This window comes from Gopherus evgoodei, chromosome 1 (genome assembly GCF_007399415.2).
Source record: "Gopherus evgoodei ecotype Sinaloan lineage chromosome 1, rGopEvg1_v1.p, whole genome shotgun sequence".
Lineage (NCBI taxonomy): Eukaryota > Metazoa > Chordata > Testudines > Testudinidae > Gopherus > Gopherus evgoodei.
Genome location: NC_044322.1, coordinates 346,098,633 through 346,119,551, shown reverse-complemented (window position 1 = coordinate 346,119,551; position 20,919 = coordinate 346,098,633). Strand labels below are relative to the sequence as shown.

The 20,919-nt window shown below is 40.6% G+C and overlaps 1 protein-coding gene across 1 annotated transcript in view; it reads left to right on the top strand.

Moving 5' to 3' along the window:
* The first annotated feature begins 1,195 nt into the window (after positions 1 to 1,195).
* SEMA3C (semaphorin 3C) overlaps positions 1,196 to 20,919 on the top strand; it is a 166,523-nt gene continuing 146,799 nt past the window's right edge. The window contains exons 1-2 of the mRNA XM_030559674.1: positions 1,196 to 1,527; positions 4,731 to 4,871. Of these exons, the coding sequence (XP_030415534.1) occupies positions 4,769 to 4,871 (103 nt within the window). The 5' untranslated portion in view covers positions 1,196 to 1,527; positions 4,731 to 4,768. The remainder of the gene's footprint in view (positions 1,528 to 4,730; positions 4,872 to 20,919) is intronic.

Below are 20,919 nucleotides of genomic sequence, written 5' to 3'. Positions count from 1 at the left end.
TTCACTAAACAGGATTTAGGCACATGTATCACTTAGGTGCTTTTGAAAATTTTACCCTGGTCAAAATATTTGGAGCTATCTACACAATCTTTATTTTTAATATTCATAATACTGATCTAGCTAGGTCTAATCAGTGCTATCATCTGCCCCTGTTATAAACTCCATTCTCACCCCCATTTAAAGTTTTAGAGAGAAAGAAACTCTTACAAGAATCAGATTTTGCACCAATTTTTTCCTCCCAATCAAATGTTTAGTTTTTCTTCCCTGTCCTCCTCCCCTCTGTATGGCGACCTCTGCTGGGTTTTAATATGTTGTAATCCCTCTCCAGCAAATGCTGTTAATCTCAGGGTTGAGACCCAGTCCCCGAGCCTTTATACGTCTGGCTCTTGACAGAATTGCATTTTTAACATGAACATCAAAGCACGTTGTGTGACTCTGACTTGGAGTCCTCTCCTTGGCTTGCAACACTTCGGTTTGCAGAATTTGAACGTTCACAATAATCTTTCTATATAAAGTTGTAGTGCGGAATAAATTCCTTTGAGGCAGGTAGGGTGGAGTTAAACGATTGTTAGGGGGGAGGAGGAAGAAAAGGAGAAAGTCCGTTTGTAGAGGGGTCACAGACAATACTTGCTTCAGGGTGCAGAGGAGATAGTAATAGGAAACACTAGCCGTCATAAACAGAACAGGGATTGCTTTCTAATTCAAAGGTAGCTCGGATCACAGGCATGCTGTGGAAACTAAACTTGGCTATTTCTCTGGCATGCGTGTATAAGGAGTGTCCCGGAGAATCAGCCCTGGAATCCTGCACAGAAAGAAATCTTTTCCTTAAAAGGATTTAATCATTTTTTCCACTTAAAAAGCATGGTGCAGTTCCATATTTATGACCAAAGTGGGTCTGCCTGCTTTCCAAGTACTGTACGAAACCCTCTTAAGCCACCCTGCTAGGCACTGACTCCTTTACAACCAGTGTCAAGCAAACTGATTTTGTGAGCGGGCATCTTTATGTTGCACAATCCAGGATTTCTTTCCCTGACTTCACCTCTCTGCGTTTCGGCGCCTTTCCCTCCTGCTGTCTGTCCCTCTTTCCCTCTGCCTTTCTTTCTGCGTCTCACTCGCTTCCTTATGGGTGTGGCCTCTACAATATTTATGAGATCGGCCCCTACTTGCTCAGCTAATGATGTATTCCAGCCTTGGGTTAGCCGCCTCTGTAAAGCGGTTGCTGGGAGGGCAGTAGGACCAGTGGGAGTGGTGACTGTAATTGGAAACCAAAGCTTTCACCGGCAGGGCTCAGCTACTTTCCATTCACTCTTAGGTGCTTAATTAAGGAATGGGGAGAAGAGCTCCCGGTGCCTGATTGCAATAAGGATTATTTTTCAAAGAAACTGGGAGTACGTTTGCAACTGCCAGGAGGAAAAGGCTTTCTGCAGTGAGCCAGGTTTGGAATTAAAGTGTTCTGGTAAAAGGAGCGGAGTCCATGCACTGATAGAAATTTGATGGCATTGCACGACTGATCCCTTCAGTAGCTGGGTAAGCATGATTGAAAGTTCTCTTTCAGCACTGTCATAGATGTGAAACGTGACTGCTGAATTTTGCCACAGCTTCATCGATCATTACAATGCTGTTTTTTCACAACTGCATAATCCTTATTTTTCTTGCACTGGGTGATTTGACGTGCAGAGAGTAATTCTGGGATTCAGCCTTGAGCATATGATACCTGCACGGCGCTTCACACTGAAGTTATACACGACTTTAAGCAATGGAGCATTTCTTGGAGGGAAAAAAAAATTCCACGTGAATGCAACTTTCCGTCTTTACTTTAACAAGTTTGTTATTCACGCTGTGAAAACAGGAACGCACAGTGAGGAATGAAACTATTTCTTCTGTCTGTGCTAGAGGGGAGCGCTTGTCAGATTTTAGTGCAGTTGCTTGCCGGTAAAGATCATGAGCTCAGAATACGTTGAGTTTACTTATTGTTATGACTTTCTAGAGAGAAATACAGAACTGGGATATTAGCCCAAACTGGGATTTTAAACTGAAATGAAACTCAACTGCCAAGCGGCCCTAAAATTCCTAAAATTGAACATATTTCCATCCTCTAACTCACATGTCAGAGGAGGCTGTAATAACAAAGCCCTGAGATACCTTTATGGCAGCAACATGCCTTTATTATCCCTACCTAACAACAGGGAAGGGAGCGTGCAGTTTATTGTTTGGATCTCCTATTGCCTGTCACGTTTGTGTAACAGTGGAAATTTGCAATACAAGCAGTGAAGTATAACTGATGAAATTAGATTTGGCTAGGAAGGTGGAAGGAGAAGGGAAAGAGGGATGAAGGATTTTTTTGTTTTGTAATTTTTGACAGTTCCTCCCAATATGATTTAGCAGGACCCTTTAGTTTTCCCTCTTTTCCTCCCCATCTGTATTACAAAGCAGGCACAGTACTACTACTGTAGAATACTAATCCCATTGCGTTGGTTAAAATCACATGTTTGGTATGATTGGCCATTTGTTTTGGCCCGACAAGGCAGTCTTATCAGGATTTAATGGCATTTCTGTGTTTTAAAGAAGATTATGCAGAAGGCTATCCCAGGGGCTAGTGGTAGGGTATTGAATTTAAAACCCACAAAGCAGCGTTAATATTGGAATTGGTGCAGCTTGTTTAAAAATTATTTTTGGCAAAGGCTACACAAGTATAATTGTATTAATTTTTACAGGTTTGTTAACTAACTGGGGATGGTCCAAAATGGGTTGTTTCCTTTTGTATTTCAGATCTGTATTTGGTAAATTGCCCGCATCAATAGTTTTGTCAGTTAGCAGAGAAACACCACAATACCTGATCTTGATGCATTAGTCAGCTCCAGATCAGCTGCAAGGGGTTAACACTGCTGAACCAGTCTGACTGTTGTAGAAACTCTCCCTCTCCCCCCACAACCCCAGTTTCGTATAGAATTCTTGTGCAGATTGTAGCTCTTTTTAAAAAGATTTACAGTAAGTGAATATTGGATGACTCAGGCGGGGTAATGAGGCCCTGAGCCTTTCACCTCTGAGTCAACTGTGAATCCAATCCAAATTGGGACTGATCTGAAGTTGTCATTATCTGACAGCTGTTTACTGCCCTATATGAAACTAGTTGGAAGTTAGAGCCAGTTCTTTTAGGACAGATGTTGGTCTCACCAGAGAGGGCAAGGACTGAATGGACAGAGATACAAACTACTCCACACTGCATCTCAACTATACTCTAGCAGGATTACCTCTAAGGGTGAAGACAGTAGCTCTATATTAGCATAGTCCAGGTAATGACAGTTCTCAGGGTAAACAAAAACTTTCAGTCCCTAATGTTATTACTATGTGGGAATTCTTAGACACTAGGGGCCACATCCTGCAAGGTGCTGAGTGCCCTCGCCTTCCATTGAATCAGTGTAACCTCTTTATGATAGCACTCTCAGAAGCACTGAATAGCACAAAGAAGAGGGGTCGTTCTTATTAAAAAGTTAGCCAGAAGTTGGTATAATAAGAATGGGGCTAGGATTCAGTGTATATGGAGTCAATCGACTGGGGAGCTAATTCCCTACTCCATTGCACCAGTTTAAAGCTGGTGTAAATCCATTGATATCAAAGGAGGTGCACTGATGTAAAATGGGTGCAACTGAATCAATGGGGAATCAGAGCCTAGTTGTGTGTGACCATAGGAAGGTCCATTAATCTGTCTAAGCCTCCATTTCTGTATCTGTAAAATGGGGCTAGTTATACTTGCCTGTTTCTCAAGCTGTATCCATTAGCCTTTGGAAAGTGGTTTGAGATGCACAAATGGGAGGTTGTAGAAGTGCTAAGTCTTAGTGCTTAGGTTTGAATGAGGTTTTATTTTATGAGCTCTCATTGACTCCACTAGACTTTGGATCAGGCCCTATATGAGCCACTGTGGAATTAGAAAAGCAGCACGTTCCTAGTATTCTTCCTTGAAAAGCTACTCAGAAAGGTGAGTTCTCTCAGATATGCAAACGCACCCACCAGGGTTATGTGAAGGGAGTGAAGCAATGGACTGAGCAGAGTATTTATATATCCCATAGTATGAAGTATTCCCATTATAAAACACATCTGGGATTAAACTCCTAAGCAACAGTTGATGAATGTTAGGTGTAAAGAGTGAGGGTGAAATCCTGGCTCTGTTGAAGTCAATGGTAGTTTTGCCATTGACTTAATGAGGCCAGTATTTCACTTTGTCCTTTTTGTTGTTACATGCTAGAAAATACACTATTTGAAAAAACAAAAAGTCAAAGGCTCTCTGGAGCAGGCCTGAAGTTTAAAAATGGTATCGATTAAACATGATGTACAGTACGGAAAGAGGTCTAAAAATATCAACCAACTTTTATTCATGAAACGTTATCTCCTGCCCTTGCTTTGCTCTGCCTTGACATTTAGCATAATTATTTTTCCAGCAGGTGGAATTGTCCTTATTGAAATAAACTGGGTCTAATCCTGCAGTCTTTACTCACCGAAAACTTTATCTCTATGCGTCCTAAGTAGAATGCTTACAGTTCTTTTGGTGCCAACACAGAACGTATCCAGACAAAACATTTTCAGATTTAAAAAGAAAAAGCAGAAGTGTTGTATACTATAGCTTCAATCTGGCAAAGCTCTCTGACACCTACTGTTCTGTACTGTTGATTTTGGGCCACACAAATTATATAATGTAAAATTAGTAATGGGCTCTCTCTTTTTTTTTCTTTTAGGTTTTATTTCTTGGATAATAAGTTTCACATCTGAAGATATGGCACTTCTAGCAGTCCCTGTGTTGATTGGGATGTTTATTTACTCTAGCACTGTAAAAGGATCCTCACAGCCTCAGGCCAGGGTGTTCTTAACATTCAATGGTAAGAAAGCAGATAAACATTCCTAAGCAAATGTTATTGTAGAACATTTTCTTCTTTTCATTCAGTCCAATAACTGAGTAATAAATAAGGTGATGGCTTCTAAATGTGTGTCCACATAATTATTGTGTTTTTTAATTATTTGCAATACTGTAGTGCCGAAAAGCCCAATGCTGAGGTTAACTCTTACACAGAGGCTAGTGTTAGCAGTAATTACAGGCACAAATACATGGGGCTTATTTTATTTTTTTCTTTTCTTTTTAAAAGTGTGATTATGGCATAGGCAGAATTAACGCATGTATTCCTCTCCTTAATGTTTGTATTTTTAAATGTAATTATTACAGTGCATATTGCAATGTATAAAGTACATGGCCAACCATTGCAAAAGAGATCAGTGATTCTGGTTGCCTCCATTTTTTGGTGCCCATCTAGAGACACCTTTAAAGAGACTGGATTTTGCGAAAAGGCTGAGGACTCCCCATCTGAAAATCAGGCCTTTTTAAGGGATCTTCATTTGGGCATAAAAAAATCACCTGCCGTTTTGTACTCTATTGGTTTTGTGTGTATTGTATACTGGGTATGCTTATGACATTCACATGGGGTCAAATTACTGATGCCTATATATTGTAAACAGACTATTAAAATGCTTGTTTTCAAAATGTTTGCACAGTTCACTTCTAAAACGTCCTTCGTTTAAAATGCTGAGCGGTATTTTTTCATAATAGGTTGTAAATGTTTTAAAAAGCTGCATTTAATTGCAAAACTGGACCTCCTTGCATGCTGGCTGTTAGCATTTATGGTGGTGGTTCCATGTGTTACTGTAGTAATTTTTTCCCCTCCGGGTATTTGTATGAGAATGTCCTGGAGGTTTTGACAAATGCTGGGCTTAAATGAAAAGAATCAAATGCTGCAAAATATGCTTTGAATTGATGTTTTCTGCATATGCTGTTCCAGGGCTGGAATGGAAATTTGTGAGATTACACATTTCATGAAATTTAGAAGGAATTCAAGCCTCAGGCCAAGCCATTACGACAGACTTATCTCTCAGCCCACGCTGCTCAGGGTCCAAACCTCTTGCAAATGTGACTAAGTCATCTAGCCCATAATAAAGAAATACAAGAAGAATAAGTAGAAAGGCCACTCAGCCAGTCAGGAGCTATTTTTGTATTTATGACTGACCCCATTTATTCTATTATTGCTTCAATCACCCAAATGTCTGGAAAGCTGTTGCACTTGCTTTATTATTCTTTGTCTGAAACTGTGAGCCCAGTCACCTGTCCAGATACACATGCCCTCTGGGCCTATCAATTCCATTGAATTAATATTAGTAACTATTTGGCACTTAATATTCAGATCCCTCTCCCTTATACAGATGCTGGGCTTTGGCCTGTCTTTGAATCACATGGAGCAGCTCCTGCCTGCATTGGGGCAGTTTTGCATTGGTCTCCTGGTGCAGGGCTGCCCTGAAGGTGGCAGGTCTTGATGCTTGAAGATAATCCGCCCCCCGCATCCGCCCCCCGCATCCCATGCAGGGTAGCATAGAGTCACCTTAGTGATTCCTACACCGTTCTACCACCAGGACTTTAGTGTAGTTGGTATGGCATGGAGAAAGTGTGTGTGACCAGGGTGTGTCTAGTATTAGTTAGAGCAACCCCAGGGTGGTTGTAAGTTGCTTCCTGGGATCAATTTGGTGACCTCAATGCCAGTTAATGGGCTGCATAGTGATTGTAAGTCTCTCCTCTCTTCTAGGCAATAATAAATGCACAAGGGATAGATCAAAGGATCAGTTTTATTTGTTTTTATATTTCCCTTCTTTCCCTCACGGGAGGTGGGGAAGTAGGTCTGTCAGGATTTTCCACTCCACTCTCTATTTTTTTTCCACTGGCCCAAAGATTCCACATGATGGTAACCCTATTTCTAGAGGCAGAATTCCCCCCAAATCGGTAATATCCAAAGAAACACATGGTAAATGTTAAGTATAATGAATGTCTTTTCCATCTCTAATAGTCCTAATTCCATCTTGGAAAAACAGAGTGTAGAGGTAAATTCTACACTTAATAGGTCATTTCCACTTCTAATTTCCATGATTCTGAGATTTGAGGGTGGCAGCCAGTATATCAGGGAAGGTATTATTGGAAATAAGCCGACACAAAGAAGAATGATTACAATGTATTGTACATTGCACAGTAATAGGTGCTGAACACAATGGGCCTGATCCCCAGTGAATGTTAATTGGCATTGGCATTAAGGTAACTATTTTGGTGCTGAGACACAGTGGCCACCTGGAAGAGCAGAGGATGTTTAAGCTGTGAGTCAGTATTCCTCGCTACTGAGTCTAACCTCTCAGGCTGTCAAACTTTAGCAAACTCTGACCCCAGGCTCAGTCTGGACAGAGGCAAAGCCTGTATCAGTGTGATGCTGCTCTAGCCAGAGCCATAACAGGCCTATACAAACCAGACCACACTATTTTTCACATTCAGTAGCACAGAAAATAGCCTACCTGTCCCTAATTTGAGAACATTGAGTAGAGTGTCTTAGTCTGAACAGGAGCTTCCGCTTTTTACAGATCTCGACTGGATGAACTAGCAAGCACAGGAGGAATGGGCCTGCAGTTTGGATGTTAGCCTGAGACTCAGGAGAGCTGAGTTCCATTTCCTGGTTTGCCACAGTTGTCCTGGAGCCCGTCACTTAGTCTCTCTGTGCCTCAGTTGCCCATCTGCAAAGGGGGGTTAACAGTACTTCTATTAATAGTAGCTCAGGAGTGCTGTGAGGATAAATACATTAAAAGATTGTGAGGTACTCACATGCAATGATAATGCAAGCCCTATTAGATATATATGAGGGTCACAACCCCCTTTTGGCCAGCACTACCTACTTTTGCCCCTCCCTTCCATAAGTGGAGTTAGATCTGCTTTATTCCACCGCAACCCATTCTTTTGGTGAAGTGCCCATCCACGAGGGCAATTTTTGTAGAGTAATGAATATTGCAATATCTTTGCTTCGGGCCAGATTCTGCAACTCTTATATAAATACTTCTTTACCCCAGATTGCTATTCAGTGTGAATAACAGTGACCGTCTCTATCCCTTAGAGAAGAGTAGTAGTAGCCATGGGAGCTCCCAAGGGTTGTGCTGTGACTGTATTTAAAAGGACTGATCTAATAATTTCCTCTCAGTGCTTCAGCTATTAACTATATTCATGGATTTCCTCTGAATCTGCTCTGAGTTTTGCACATCAAAATGTCAAGCCGAGAGCAATTTTCTTTTGTTTTTCAATAGAGTATATGTTTTGAATTCCTTGCTTTTTAACAGCTCTTTCTGAGTCTCTGAAGTAAATAATTTATATAAAAAAATTATACATATATGTAATATATTCAGCATTATCTTCAGCACTGAGTGGTAAGCTCTCCTTGTAGAATGAAAACAGTAAGTTTACTTTTTATTAAGTTTGCTTTCCAGATGGTCGGAAGAGCTTTGGGATGTGAAAAGGGATTTCTTAGCTTGCTGTGTTTGATGGGAAAAGTGCCCCGTCTACAGTACAATGGGGCTACTATTGTGCACTGTTCTGACAGAAAAAGGTGAAATGTGATGCTGTTTACTCTCCAAAGGTGACGATACCGCTTTCAACTTTAATGTACTTCCAAGTCCATTCTCTCTAATAATAATCTCTTTACCAGAAGACACTGCATGTAAGAATTGTTGATTTTTGGTAGAATGATTCTCATTTTAAAAAAAAAAGTCATTTTATGAAAAATTAACTATTTTTTTCCAGCTCTTATGGTTTAAACATAATGAAATTAGGCAACAATGACCAGTCAAAACATTCCTCTCAACTCAGGATGCCTGTGCGAGATTGTTCATGGTTTTGGATTGGATTCATGTCTCCCTGTTGTAATAGCAGTTCATATAGGAATAAGAAGGAAAGGGGTGGGGGTGGAGAGAATGCAATGAGGACTGAAAAAAGAGTGATGCATTTTAAACCTGACATGATCTTCTAGGAACAAGTCCTTTTATGTTCACATAACAGCATTTGACATAGGGGAATCCAGTCAGCAACTTGACCCGTTCCATTTTTCATCAGGAAAGATGGAGATCTGAAATGACTGAATCATTAGTTGCTTTTATTCCTTGTCATGCTTTGCATCAAGAAGGAAGTGTAATTAAAAGTAAGACATTTCAATATATTGAGGGCCTGATCAGTTTTGCAATTAATTTCAAAGGGAGCAGGATTAAACCCTTAATTTCTATTTTGGAAATCAGGAATATGTCCCCTTTTCTATTTAAAATAGAGTTTGTGACTCATTTGCTATTGCTAAATGTTTGTTTGATGTTCGTGTGGAATTTAGAATTGTATATGTATTACGTGCCTTAAAAATTCCAATGTCCTGCATACAGTATGCCTGATTTTCTATTGCCTTTCATGTTGTACCATCATGTATATCTGTGCAAGGTGAAGTCAGCTTAGAATCAAACCATTCATTTTACATGGGTATAAGCAACTAGACAAGATAAATCCATGGAGAATTGGGCTCAGGAATTCACTAATCTGGCTTGGCAGTTTTATCATCGCCTCATTGTCCTGTTAGCTGTAGTGGCCAGATCCTCTGCTTCACTGCTTTTGCACTCAGCAGAGCTGAAAAGAGGATGAGGGAGGAGGGAAGGAAGGTAGCTTTAAGCTCCCCTAATTCTGGAGCTGGGGGATGGGGGGGGGGCAGGGGAGGGATAAACCACCCCAGGATACATTAGAGCAGTCTAAATTGATACAGTTTAGCAGAAGACTATCTATAATTACCTCATGGACTACTGAGACCAACCCCTGCTGTATCTGACCCCACCAACATATACACTTGTGCACACACATTCCTCAGGGCTACTACAGGGATGCGAAAATGAGATTTTGGGGCCCAATTCTACAGTCCTCCTATGAGCAAAGCTCTTCTTGAAGCCGGAGAGTCTTGTTCAAGTAAGAGATGCAGTATCAGGCCCCAGGTAGTGCAATATTTGCTTTGGTTTCAATTTACGTATAGCTACAATTCAAGTGTGGGGTTTCATGTGCTCCCAAACCATGTGTGCTGCAGTGTTCTGAAGCAGTGCAAGGCTGCTCCAGATAGTTTTTGAGCCTTGGACCTTTTAGCCAACCTATTTTGACACTTGAATTCATATTGAGATGTCCAGTCTAGGTGAGTTTCACAGGTTTCAGGTTTTGATGTGCACATTTCACAGAGCCATGTATATGACACCATAGTCAAACAGAAGCTTCTCATGTAGATCCCCCCTGCTGTCTTCACTGGAAATGACACATAAGTAATGGATCAGGTCTAAGTTTGTGCAAGTTTACAGACCACTATGTCTCTCAACAAGGCTTAAAACTTACTAGAACAAGTAAACCACTTCTAAGAGACTCACCCAACTTCATCAATAGTAATTAAAAAGCATTAAATGTCACTAGAGCAGCAGCAGCACTTTTTCAACTGTCAACATATTTTAAAAGATTTAATATAACCCCTGTGGTTACCCTCCTGGAGAAATAAAGAAACTGAGAACCATTTTCTTTTAGCTTTTGAGCAACAGCAATACAGCTTGTTTTCAAACAATCCCTCATTGTAATGCTAATGTTACCACACTTAATAAAAAGTTCATTTATTATTTGGGCTACACTGTGGTGTTGACAGTCCAAGTAGTCAATAGTTTTGTGGTCAAATAGCTGCTGGGTTCTTTGGTGTTATTCATGTAATGAAAGCTACTTCCAAAGGGAAGCGACAGTTGTAGGTAATAGACGACTACAGCACTTACAAACCCCCAAAAGACCTATCAATCCGAGATTTTATTTCTGTTTTGAATGCAGAACTCATCAAGCTTCTCTCAGATTTTAACATAGCATCATTGTATTTTTGGAATCCTGGGCTACATTTTTTAAAGTAACTAGTAATTTTCTCTTCCCAACTTTAGGGACCTTTTATGGGTATGTGTCTACACTGCACAATAACCTCGGGTGCTGACTCAGGTTTGAGCCCAAGCCCCGTTTCCATCCATGCACAAATCAGTATGATTTGGGTGAGCAAGCACTCAGGACCCAGGATCCTGACAGGGGGCGTGAATCTGAGCGCAAGTCCTGCTGTGACTCAGCTTCAAACCCTGTCATGTGGCAGTGTGGATGCAGGTCAAGCCACAATCTTGAGTCAGAAGGTTGGTGTAGTGCAGTATGGATGCATCTGCACGGCTGTAAAATCCAGGTCCAGCAACTATAAACCCAGGTTCACAATGCTATGTGGACACACAAGCAAAAGCTTGGAAACATTAAGTTCACAAGCCCAGGTCATACAGACTTGAGCTTAGTAGACATACCCAGAGTGGCCTAATTTTTAAAAAGTGCTATACACCCACCCTCTGAAAATCCAGCCCCTTTATGGCATCTCAAATTGAACACCTAAAATCACAAATCACTTTGAAAATTTGGGACCACAGACTACAAAGCTCAACACTACACTTCATTTTTTAATATAGAAAAGTAGGTACCCTTGCCTCTGACAAAAGTGACAGCCAAATAGTGTGATTGTATTAAAATCCATACATCTAAATTACAAAGACAAAGTTGTGTGGTTTGTTTGGTTTTTTTTAATTGTATTAGCCATTCAGAAGCAAGCAGCCCACCTCTGTGCATAGGAAATGTGTTTATTTTAGGCGGGTTCATTTAGCTTGCTGTTTGGCACAGCACAGTTTTAACAAGTGTGGACATAATGCAGGTAATGTTACATCTGCATAATTAATTGAAATATTTAAACTGGGCACATAACTGATTTTTTTTTTAAATCCTCCTTTAAGAAGCATTAAAGGAAGTGCTGTGACATGTGAAAAGCCCAGTGTTCTTTGGAAGTGCTCCACCTGCAGAGCTTTCATTGATAAATAATCAGTCTTCTCTCACCAACCCTTATTTCATAGCACGATCATTCAGTTGACTGCCGTGGAATGACTTTTGACTGACATCAATGCATGTGAGAGGTGACTCAGACCTGCTTTCCCAAGGTGATGTGTGGGGTGGACTGTGAACTTCAGCTATGAAAAGTATCATACAGTGAGGTCAGGGGGATTGGCAAGGTGAAATAAAATTTTGTCTGGTCTGTTCACCAGTGAGTCTCTCAAGCCATTAGAGGAAATGATGAGTAATAAATGACTGCAAAAGATGGAAGGTGATGGAGAATCAAGCCCAAAATCTGGTAGAAGGCTTGCTAATTCAGTCCTTTTCTTTGCTGAATTCACTAATTAGTTTACTCATCAGAGTGCTAAGAGCTCTATTTCTTTCACTCCACCACAGTAACAATCTATTCTAACAGAGAGGGGCTTTGTCCCTTAACTTACTCCCATTCTCAATCCTTGGAGATCCGGATGAGTGGATACTGGCTCTGAACTACCTCTGGTTTTGACTTTCGTTTAGCAAAAGCCAAGCCGGTCCGAGCTCGCTTTGACAAACCCTCTCTATTTTAATCCTCTAGTTATCACAGAAGAAATAGAATGGTCAGTTCCATTATTACCTTGCTACAATTTTCCCTTCTGTTCGCTGTTCCAGGCCAAACACTGCAGTCCTTACTCAGGTAGAGATCGTATTGACAACAGTGTACAATGCATCTTCTGTTACTTAAAAAAAATTGCAAATAGAGAAAGGCATTGACATGCCTAGTATCCTGACATGAATTATATGAATATCAGTAACAAGAGCTGCACCATGGGCCATTTTCTGTAAAACAGTATGCAGACTTGAAGAGTTCACAGTGTTCTTTGATATCCGATGCTTCAGAAGCCTGTGTGTGTGTGTCAGAGATTATTACTGACATGTGACACACAAAAATTACTCATTTTTATTGGAGAGTGTTGAATGAGCTCCTTCAGTAAATACGCAAATGCATTAGATGTTATGCTCTCTCATTTGGACTGGTTATTTCTCCCTTCAGCATGGATGCTTTGATCTTTACCATGTAGGTTTCTATTTGACTCCAGCAACACTCCCTTATCGAGGACTGGGTGTTCCTGTGGCTGGGTGTTCCTGTGTGCCACTCTCCACCCCTGGCCTTTTTATTTCTTTTTAATTACGAAGCTTTTAGGAAAAAGGACACCATTTGCTAGTGCATTCTATGCCTTCCTGTAAAATGTTACATTTATACAAGTATCAGAGGGGTTGCCGTGTTCGTCTGGATCTGTAAAAGCAGCAAAGAATCCTGTGGCACCTTATAGACTAACAGACCAAAATGTCTATAAGGTGCCACAGGATTCTTTGCTGCTTTTACATTTTTACAGTGATGTTTCATTCCTAAGGATCCCAATGCATGTGGCATACTTATGGAATCCTTATGGCACCACTGACAGGGTAATTGTTTGGGGGATAGAATGCCTGCTCACTAATGTGATTTTCATGAGTCACTTGTTAAAATCCTACTAGCAAAGTGATGGGAGGATTGGGAGTAACTGCACTGCCTCTGCATGAAAATCACTCCTATGGATATGGTTACATCACCCTGATATTGATGTTTTTTCCCCAAGGGGTCATAAAAAACTTCAGGAGAGAAAATCATTTGCCTTTAAAATAAACCAGATTTTGCTTTTAGAATGGACTCAACTTTGTACACCGCCTAGAACAATGGGGTCCTGGTCCATGATTAGGGCTTGGCAATACAATTAATGATCCCAGAAGTGGGTACCCCTGGGGTCCTTACAAAATCTCCACTCCCTCTCATTTCAAAGTACGCAAGTTGACCGCTGAACTCTAGTGAGGATATTTTCAGGAATATAGTATAAATATTTTCTTCCTACAGACTTAATATAAGTGCATTTGCCAATCTATGTAATCCTTTTCATTATATAGTGTGACAAAGTTCCTCCTCTACCTTGGTGGGTCCTATGCTTATTGGCAGATTTGCTCACCTCAATGATCTCCCCCACAGGCTGGATCAACTCCTCCTGTGTCTGATCAGGAGTTGGGAGGTTTGGGGGGGAACCCGGGCCCGCCCTCTACTCCAGGTTCCAGCCCAGGGCCCTGTGGATTGCAGCTGTCTATAGTGCCTCCTGTAACAGCTGCATGACAGCTACACCTCCCTGGGCTACTTCCCCATGGCCTCCTCCAAACATCTTCTTTATCCTCACCACAGGACCTTCCTCCTGGTGTCTGATAACACTTGTACTCCTTAGTTCTCCAGTAGCACACCCTCTCAGTCTCAGCTCCTTGTGTCTCTTGCTCCCAGCTCCTCATACACACTTCCTCTCCTCTGGCTCCTCCCCATGTGACTGGAGAGAGCTCCTTTTAAAACTCAGGTGCCCTGATTAGCCTGCCTTGATTGGCTGCAGGTGTTCTAATCAGCCTGTCTGCCTTAATTGGTTCTAGCAAGTTCCTGACTACTCTAGAGCAGACCCTGCTCTGGTCACTCAGGAAACAGAAAACTACTCACCCAGTGACTAGTATATTTACCCTCTACCAGACTCCTGTACTCCACTGGCCTGGGTCTGTCACAATATAGACATGTGCCAGTAATTGGTTTAAATGAGAGAATGAATGAATAAAAAGTCCCAGTATTTCACACCTCCTATCTACATGGCAGCCTGGTACATTAAGTTTATCATGCTCTAAGGGGAACATTTTTTTTCTGGGAGCTCCCTCTTAAAATATACTGGCAGCACATCACTTCAACAACTGTTCACCAGTGCAGTCACAGTAAATTCATATAAGGGAGTGAAAAGAAATACAACATCTATTTGAAACTGTAGATGCCATTTAGGTAAGCATTCTGGGCCCAAACCTGCTGGGTGCTGAGTACTTCCTGAGAGGTTCTGAGCACCCTCAAATTGAAAGGAGTTGAGGGCATTCAGCATTCTGCAGCAGTTTCTCAGTACCTCATAGCACTGCGCTCTTAGTACTCTCTCAAAATAGAATTTGGCCAGGACATCAGGACATGACACCCCTATGCTTGTTCTAAGTGCCATGTGATTTTTTTTTTTTTAATGACCGCAGTAATCTTGAGGACGGAGCATGGTGTAATTTTTTTACTATATGAAGGATTTCTTTCTAGTGCAAATGTCAAGTACCAGTATGGTTGCATGTAATATAACATTTAGCAGTTGTTTGGGACTTCACACACATACTTTTAAGGTGTCCTATTTAATTTAGTTAGCTACTGCTGGGATAAATGATTACCTCACTAAAATTACGTTCTAGCATGTGCGTTGCCAAGTTGCTTAATGGAAGAATTTTGTCTTAAATTGGATTTTCTACAAAATTAATAACCAGGAGGAGGTTGGATCCAAATTCTTTCATTAAGGGTATTGCTTTCACCCATTAAAAGGGTCAGATTTACACTCTGAAATGTGGAATAAGGACTTTATAGTCATACGGTAAATGTAAATGTGTCAGATCAATGTTCACATTCTTTTGTGCTTTCTATTCATCTACTTTTACTCTTCCCTTTGCAGTTCTAAAGTTTCCTTTTTGCCTTAGGATCATTTATTTCATATTCCAGCAGCTCTAAGCAGTCTCCTATGTCCTTCTCATAGAATGAGAGGCTTTCCTGAACTCCTTTCTCTGAGCCTTTTTAAATTCCCATTGTCCTTCCCAATTTCTTAGTGAAAAATCTTTATTATAGCCTCAGCTTTCACAAGTAGCACGTGATATAGAATAAATCGATTTATGGAGATTCAGCTTGGCAAATATGTTGCTTCTTTGAACAGCTGCATAAATCATTCTGTAACCCTTCATGGCCCAGTTTAAATGAGCTGGTGAAGTGGATATACATGGCAAAGGGAGTATGTTATATGAGGCAGCTGTTTGACCACTATATCACTTCAAGAAGTGATGGTCAGGATTGGTGAGGAGAATTTTTTTCCCTACCTCTTAACGTGCCAGAGCAAGGCTGCCAAAATCTATACAGGAGGAGAAAATAAATTGAAAGGCAGATAACTGAATGTGTCTGCAAAATTTAGATAGCAAATCAAATGATGGGATAAATGTGCTGGGAAACCTCCTACAACCTCAGTTACTAGAGATGGAAAAAGTCAAATGCATATGGAAAACATGCACAGCTTTAATCCCTCCATGTAGATGTGTACGTGATCTGTTTGATCCCAAAGCACTTTAGAAAGTATGGGCCTGACTTCCGTGTTTGGAACTGCCATTGCCACTCTGCTCAGATGAATTGCAAGATTGGACTCTGGATCTGTTCAGGAATCGCCTGGCCTGACACTGAAGCACAGCCACCCCTAGAGTGAAACACAGCCATATTTTTAACAGCATATGCTATTTGGGGACAGGGAATGGAGATGAATACTGTATTCTACTGAATTGCTGAGGAAATTTGAGACGGTAAGATGTACTTACCCAAGAATTTCACCTAGTTCCAAAAGCGAGACTGATGTGCCCGTGTGAAAAGTGCCACCTCGACTAACCTTAGGAGATCTAGACCTCAGTTTGAATCCTTATCCAAAAAGATGGTGTTGCCTCCCAACACCAGTATTCACCCAGTCTAAATAAGATGAAGAGCTTAACCTTCTTAAATTGCCAGCACTGTTTCCTGCAGCACCCTGAAAATATGATCAACCTCTGTGTTACTGTTCAGCTTCAGCACCTGAAAATGGAAGAAATTGAGACTTTTCTGAGAATATTGCCCTTAAAACATTTGCATGGTAAAAGGACCCCTTCCAGTTTTTAAAAGTTCCTTCTCATTCTGCTGTTCCATTCACTCAGACCTACAGAATCACAATCGTTTCAGTTTTGTGAGAGGGCTTTTTTGAGTGAATGCAGTAATATGTAGAGTGTTCTTAGAAGCTAGACTAGCAAACTGTAATAAAACAATGCAAGTATTGTCATCCCCAAAAATGGCATTTTCTGTTTTATTAGTAAGAACCAATTAAGATTTTCTAAGAAAAGGCTGGCATTTCTTCAAAAAGTTACTTTTAGAGGCCTGATAGGGCTTAATTGGCATGGAGAGCTGATCCTGGACTTAGATTTTTTTGGTGGGTTTAATGAGAATACATCTGGAATTTTTAAAGCTCATTCCGTTAAAAACCTCACTTCCTGCCACAGTTCAGAATAACTGTATCAGCTGCACTATTTCCTTAATGTACATAACCTACAGCAAAGAGAAAAGGGGCTAAAACCTTCAGGAGTTTTGTTGTATTTTGTGTTCAGGATATTTATATGGATTTAGGCAAAGGAAGTATACTTGACTATGGAATATGAAGCTGTGTTTGTCTGGAGACCCATCATGTCTCAATATCAGTATCCCTATCACCTAGTTACAACAGCATTTTCCTCATGCACATGAACTGTTTGCTACACCAAGAGACTATGACCATTGCTCTTGTTATGGATCTTTGGGAATATAGGACCACAACTTTTAAAGCACCATGAACTAAAGGTTATGAGGCATCTAATGTGAGGAAGCCTTGTCTGTGCCTGCCATGGGTCAGCTTTCCAACCCTACCAGCCTTGGGCAACATAAGCTCTCCCCGCTAGGCCTCCCAGGCCCCGCTGTTACTCTTCGGGTTAATGATTGGCACACTCCAGCCCTCAAGCATCTCCCTGGAGTGTCCAGTTCCTGCTCCACTGGAGACACCCCGTATTCACCGCTCCGCTGCGTCCAAAGAAGAAGTACAGCCCAGCTCATCGGTTCTTCCTCACAGCAATTTGATTTGTTCATATCTACATCAAATATGCTCATTTCACAAAGCAGGCAGACTCAAATAGAAGTATTGGAAACAAAGGGTTACATATAAAATAACATGCATTTTAGAGCATAGACTTAATTAATAAGATATTTCATGTCTAGTAGAGTATTGCTCACCCAAAATCCTTGCAGCGCTTTACAGCCATGCTGGCTGTGACCCTTCTTTCATGAGACAAGCATGCTGCCAGTTTACCTGCTAGGTGAAGGGTATTTCCTTGCACTCCAAGATATACCAGACCAATCCTTTGTCTTTATTCATAAACCAGACACCCCTTGCTGTTTCTTCCTGTGGATTTCCTCGTCTCTCAGTTCACATCTGGCTTAGTATGCAAATAAACATGCAACGTAAGGCGCAGAACACAGAAAGGGAGGGAAGTGTAAGTTACCTCCTGCATGAAAGGAACATCTCTGATGAATGGAACCTTCTGGTGAGCTGCCTTAACTCCAAGTCCTTAAAAACAATTTCAGTATAGATACATATCTCCTCAAATATTATGATGTAGGTATTGGACCAGATATCAGATCCCTGTAAAACCTTATGCACCCTCTGTCAGTTAGCACCAAGGGGTCTCTAGGTCACATATGAGATGGGTGCTGCAGACATTCTCTACAGGAGATAAATAAGACATCCACCAATGCCAGCTGCTTCTGTACAGCAGAGAGCATGAGTGTATGCAGGTGTGTTCAGGCTCTGCTATCGGTGAGGAAACAAATTGCATAGTTAGGATTCTGCACAGCGCTTGTGCCTGGTTCTGATCCACTGTGACAATTTGGGATTTTTAAAAGCTGTCATTTGATGCAGAGCAGGTTGGTGGTAAATTACTGTTAAAATGTTAGCATCTGCTTCAAGTAATGGCTTCAGGGCAGCTGGCTCCTTAGACACTGTCCAGAAGAGAAAGGGTAACTTCTCCCAAAGTGATCAGAAATGTGACCCAAACGAACAGTGCATCTCACATGGGAGCCTCAGGTAATGAGCACCTCCAAATGCCAGTCACTTTTGTTTCATACGAAATAGAGTGCCTAAAATGTTGGTACCCAAATTTAAAAGTTTGGGACTAAATGCAAATTATTCTATTTTAAAGCAGTCCAGTGCTCTGCCCCAAAAGGGAACAGTGTGTGTCTATTTTATATATATATTTGTGTTTCTCTGTACTATATCTATTATATTCAGAAAGATCCTTCTTAAGAAGAGATAGAAATCCTATATGTGAAACTTGACATGAAGCAACACAAAAACAATCTATCACTTGATCCTGCCTACATTTTCTGCACTTCATCTTTTTAGCTGTCTCATTTAAGTGAAAGAGAGATTGCCTCTTTGTTGTTGCACTGAACTTACTCATAAAAGGATGAATAAATCACTGCACAGGTTCTGATGAGATGCGCAGAGTGAGTGGAATTAAATGCAGTCTTTTCGGTGCAGAATTGTATTTTATTTTATTTAGTTAGTTTTGGAAATTCTATTGACTCCTTCAACATTAAGATACAGTTACTTCTAAATTAAACAAAGAGAGTTTGTGACCAAATCTCAAAATAAACATTGGTTTTAAGACAGGCTTGAGTCCTTTGCTTACTGCAACATCTGGATAAAGTTTATTTCAATTTCACCATTTTCAAAGTGTGTGTCTGTATAATATTGTATATAAAAGATAAAACAGACATTATATAGTGTGTATGTGAACTTGTGAACAAGTTTTATATTATTAGCCTTATGCACACACACTATAAATATTGTGTGTGTGTGTGTGTGTGTGTGTGTGTGTGTGTGTGTGTGTGTGTGTGTGTGTGTGTGTAATTTGCAATATATATTACAGACGTGTAATTGCAGAGGTCTGGTAATATGACACTTGTTCATAAGTTTATCCTTTTGAGACATGTTACTAGTAGCTATATTATTTCTGAAATGTGAAAGCTGAATTAAGAGTATCTAGGTTTTAATATTCTCTCCTTTTTCCTGGTAAACTCACCTCATCATCCATGACAGACAGTAATGGTCCTTTATAATATTGACTATGAAAATGGTAGATTTCCCTCGTCTTTCCTTTTCTCTTAAACTCTTAGGGCCAGATCCCAATAGGTGAGCAGTTGATTTCAATGGGGCTGCTGTTCAAGAAACTGCTCAGCAGCTTCAAAGTCTTAACCACCTGTCAGCTGTCATTCCACAGAGATACAAAATACCAGTATTAAACCGATTTCTGGTATTGGACAAACCCACAAGACATATGATCTGTTGACCAGACTAACTTTTTGTATTTCCTATGAAAACATAAGGGCCTGATTCTGTTCTCACCATTCCAGGGTGTATTGGACAATGGAGGCACACCAATTTAAAACTGATGCAAATAAGTTCAGAATCAGGACCATATTATGTTTTTACCATTAAATCCTTGTGTGTTTGGAGGGGGAAAGTGCTGTATCTATGGAAGTCAATGGGAGTTTTGGCAATGACATCAGTGGGACCAGGGTTAAACCCTTCACTTCTGTGTCAGTTATGGCCAGTGTGGTTGTGGGTTTTGAGGGATAGCTATCCATCCACTAGGAACTGGACTGACACCACCACTTCATCACAGACACCTTCGGATGGTAACTTTTGGTCCCTACCCATGACATGAGCTAACTAGCAGTGAAAGCCTCAGTTTCCCATTATCAGCCCCCTGTAGGGAGAGTAACTGAGGTATTACTTTAAGGCAAATATTGGATATAAATACTATAAGTATTAATTGAGAGCCCTGCCACGTATCTTAAACACTAGGCCAACTTAACAGCAATGAATAGAAGTAAAATATAAGACATAGAAAAGGGTATTGACTCTAGAAACCTAAGTGGATTGACTGGTTTAAACTCTACCATCTAAACCAATGCATTCTGTGTCTCGTGAAGGATACAGGCATATTGGCTATAAAGGGTTATTCATTTTTAACTGATCTTACTTAATCCTAAGGATATGGATTTAAATCCCAGGGCCATTGAAGGATATTAGCATGAAGCTGCCATCAGCCTTCAAAAGCTTCAGGACAGAAGGCTCTCAGCAGGTGTTATCGATGGTAATAAATACCACTGAAAAAGATTGTGGGTGAGATAAAGATGACTTCATTTGTTCTTCAAAAAGTATCAACTTTTAACATGAAATAATAGAATCTCTTTGTAGTTTTGTCTGAAAAAAGTATCAATATCTGTCTTCGTCAGACAAGGGTTATTCTTGGATAGAACAGTTGTTCATCTTCTCTAGTGAATAAAACTTGGGATTTTTGTTATCACAGCAAAATATGCTGCCTGTTTTCCCAGCTGCCACACCCTTTCTTGCATAACTCCTGCTGTATGTGGGAAAAGGAAACTGAAAAGGAGAAATAAT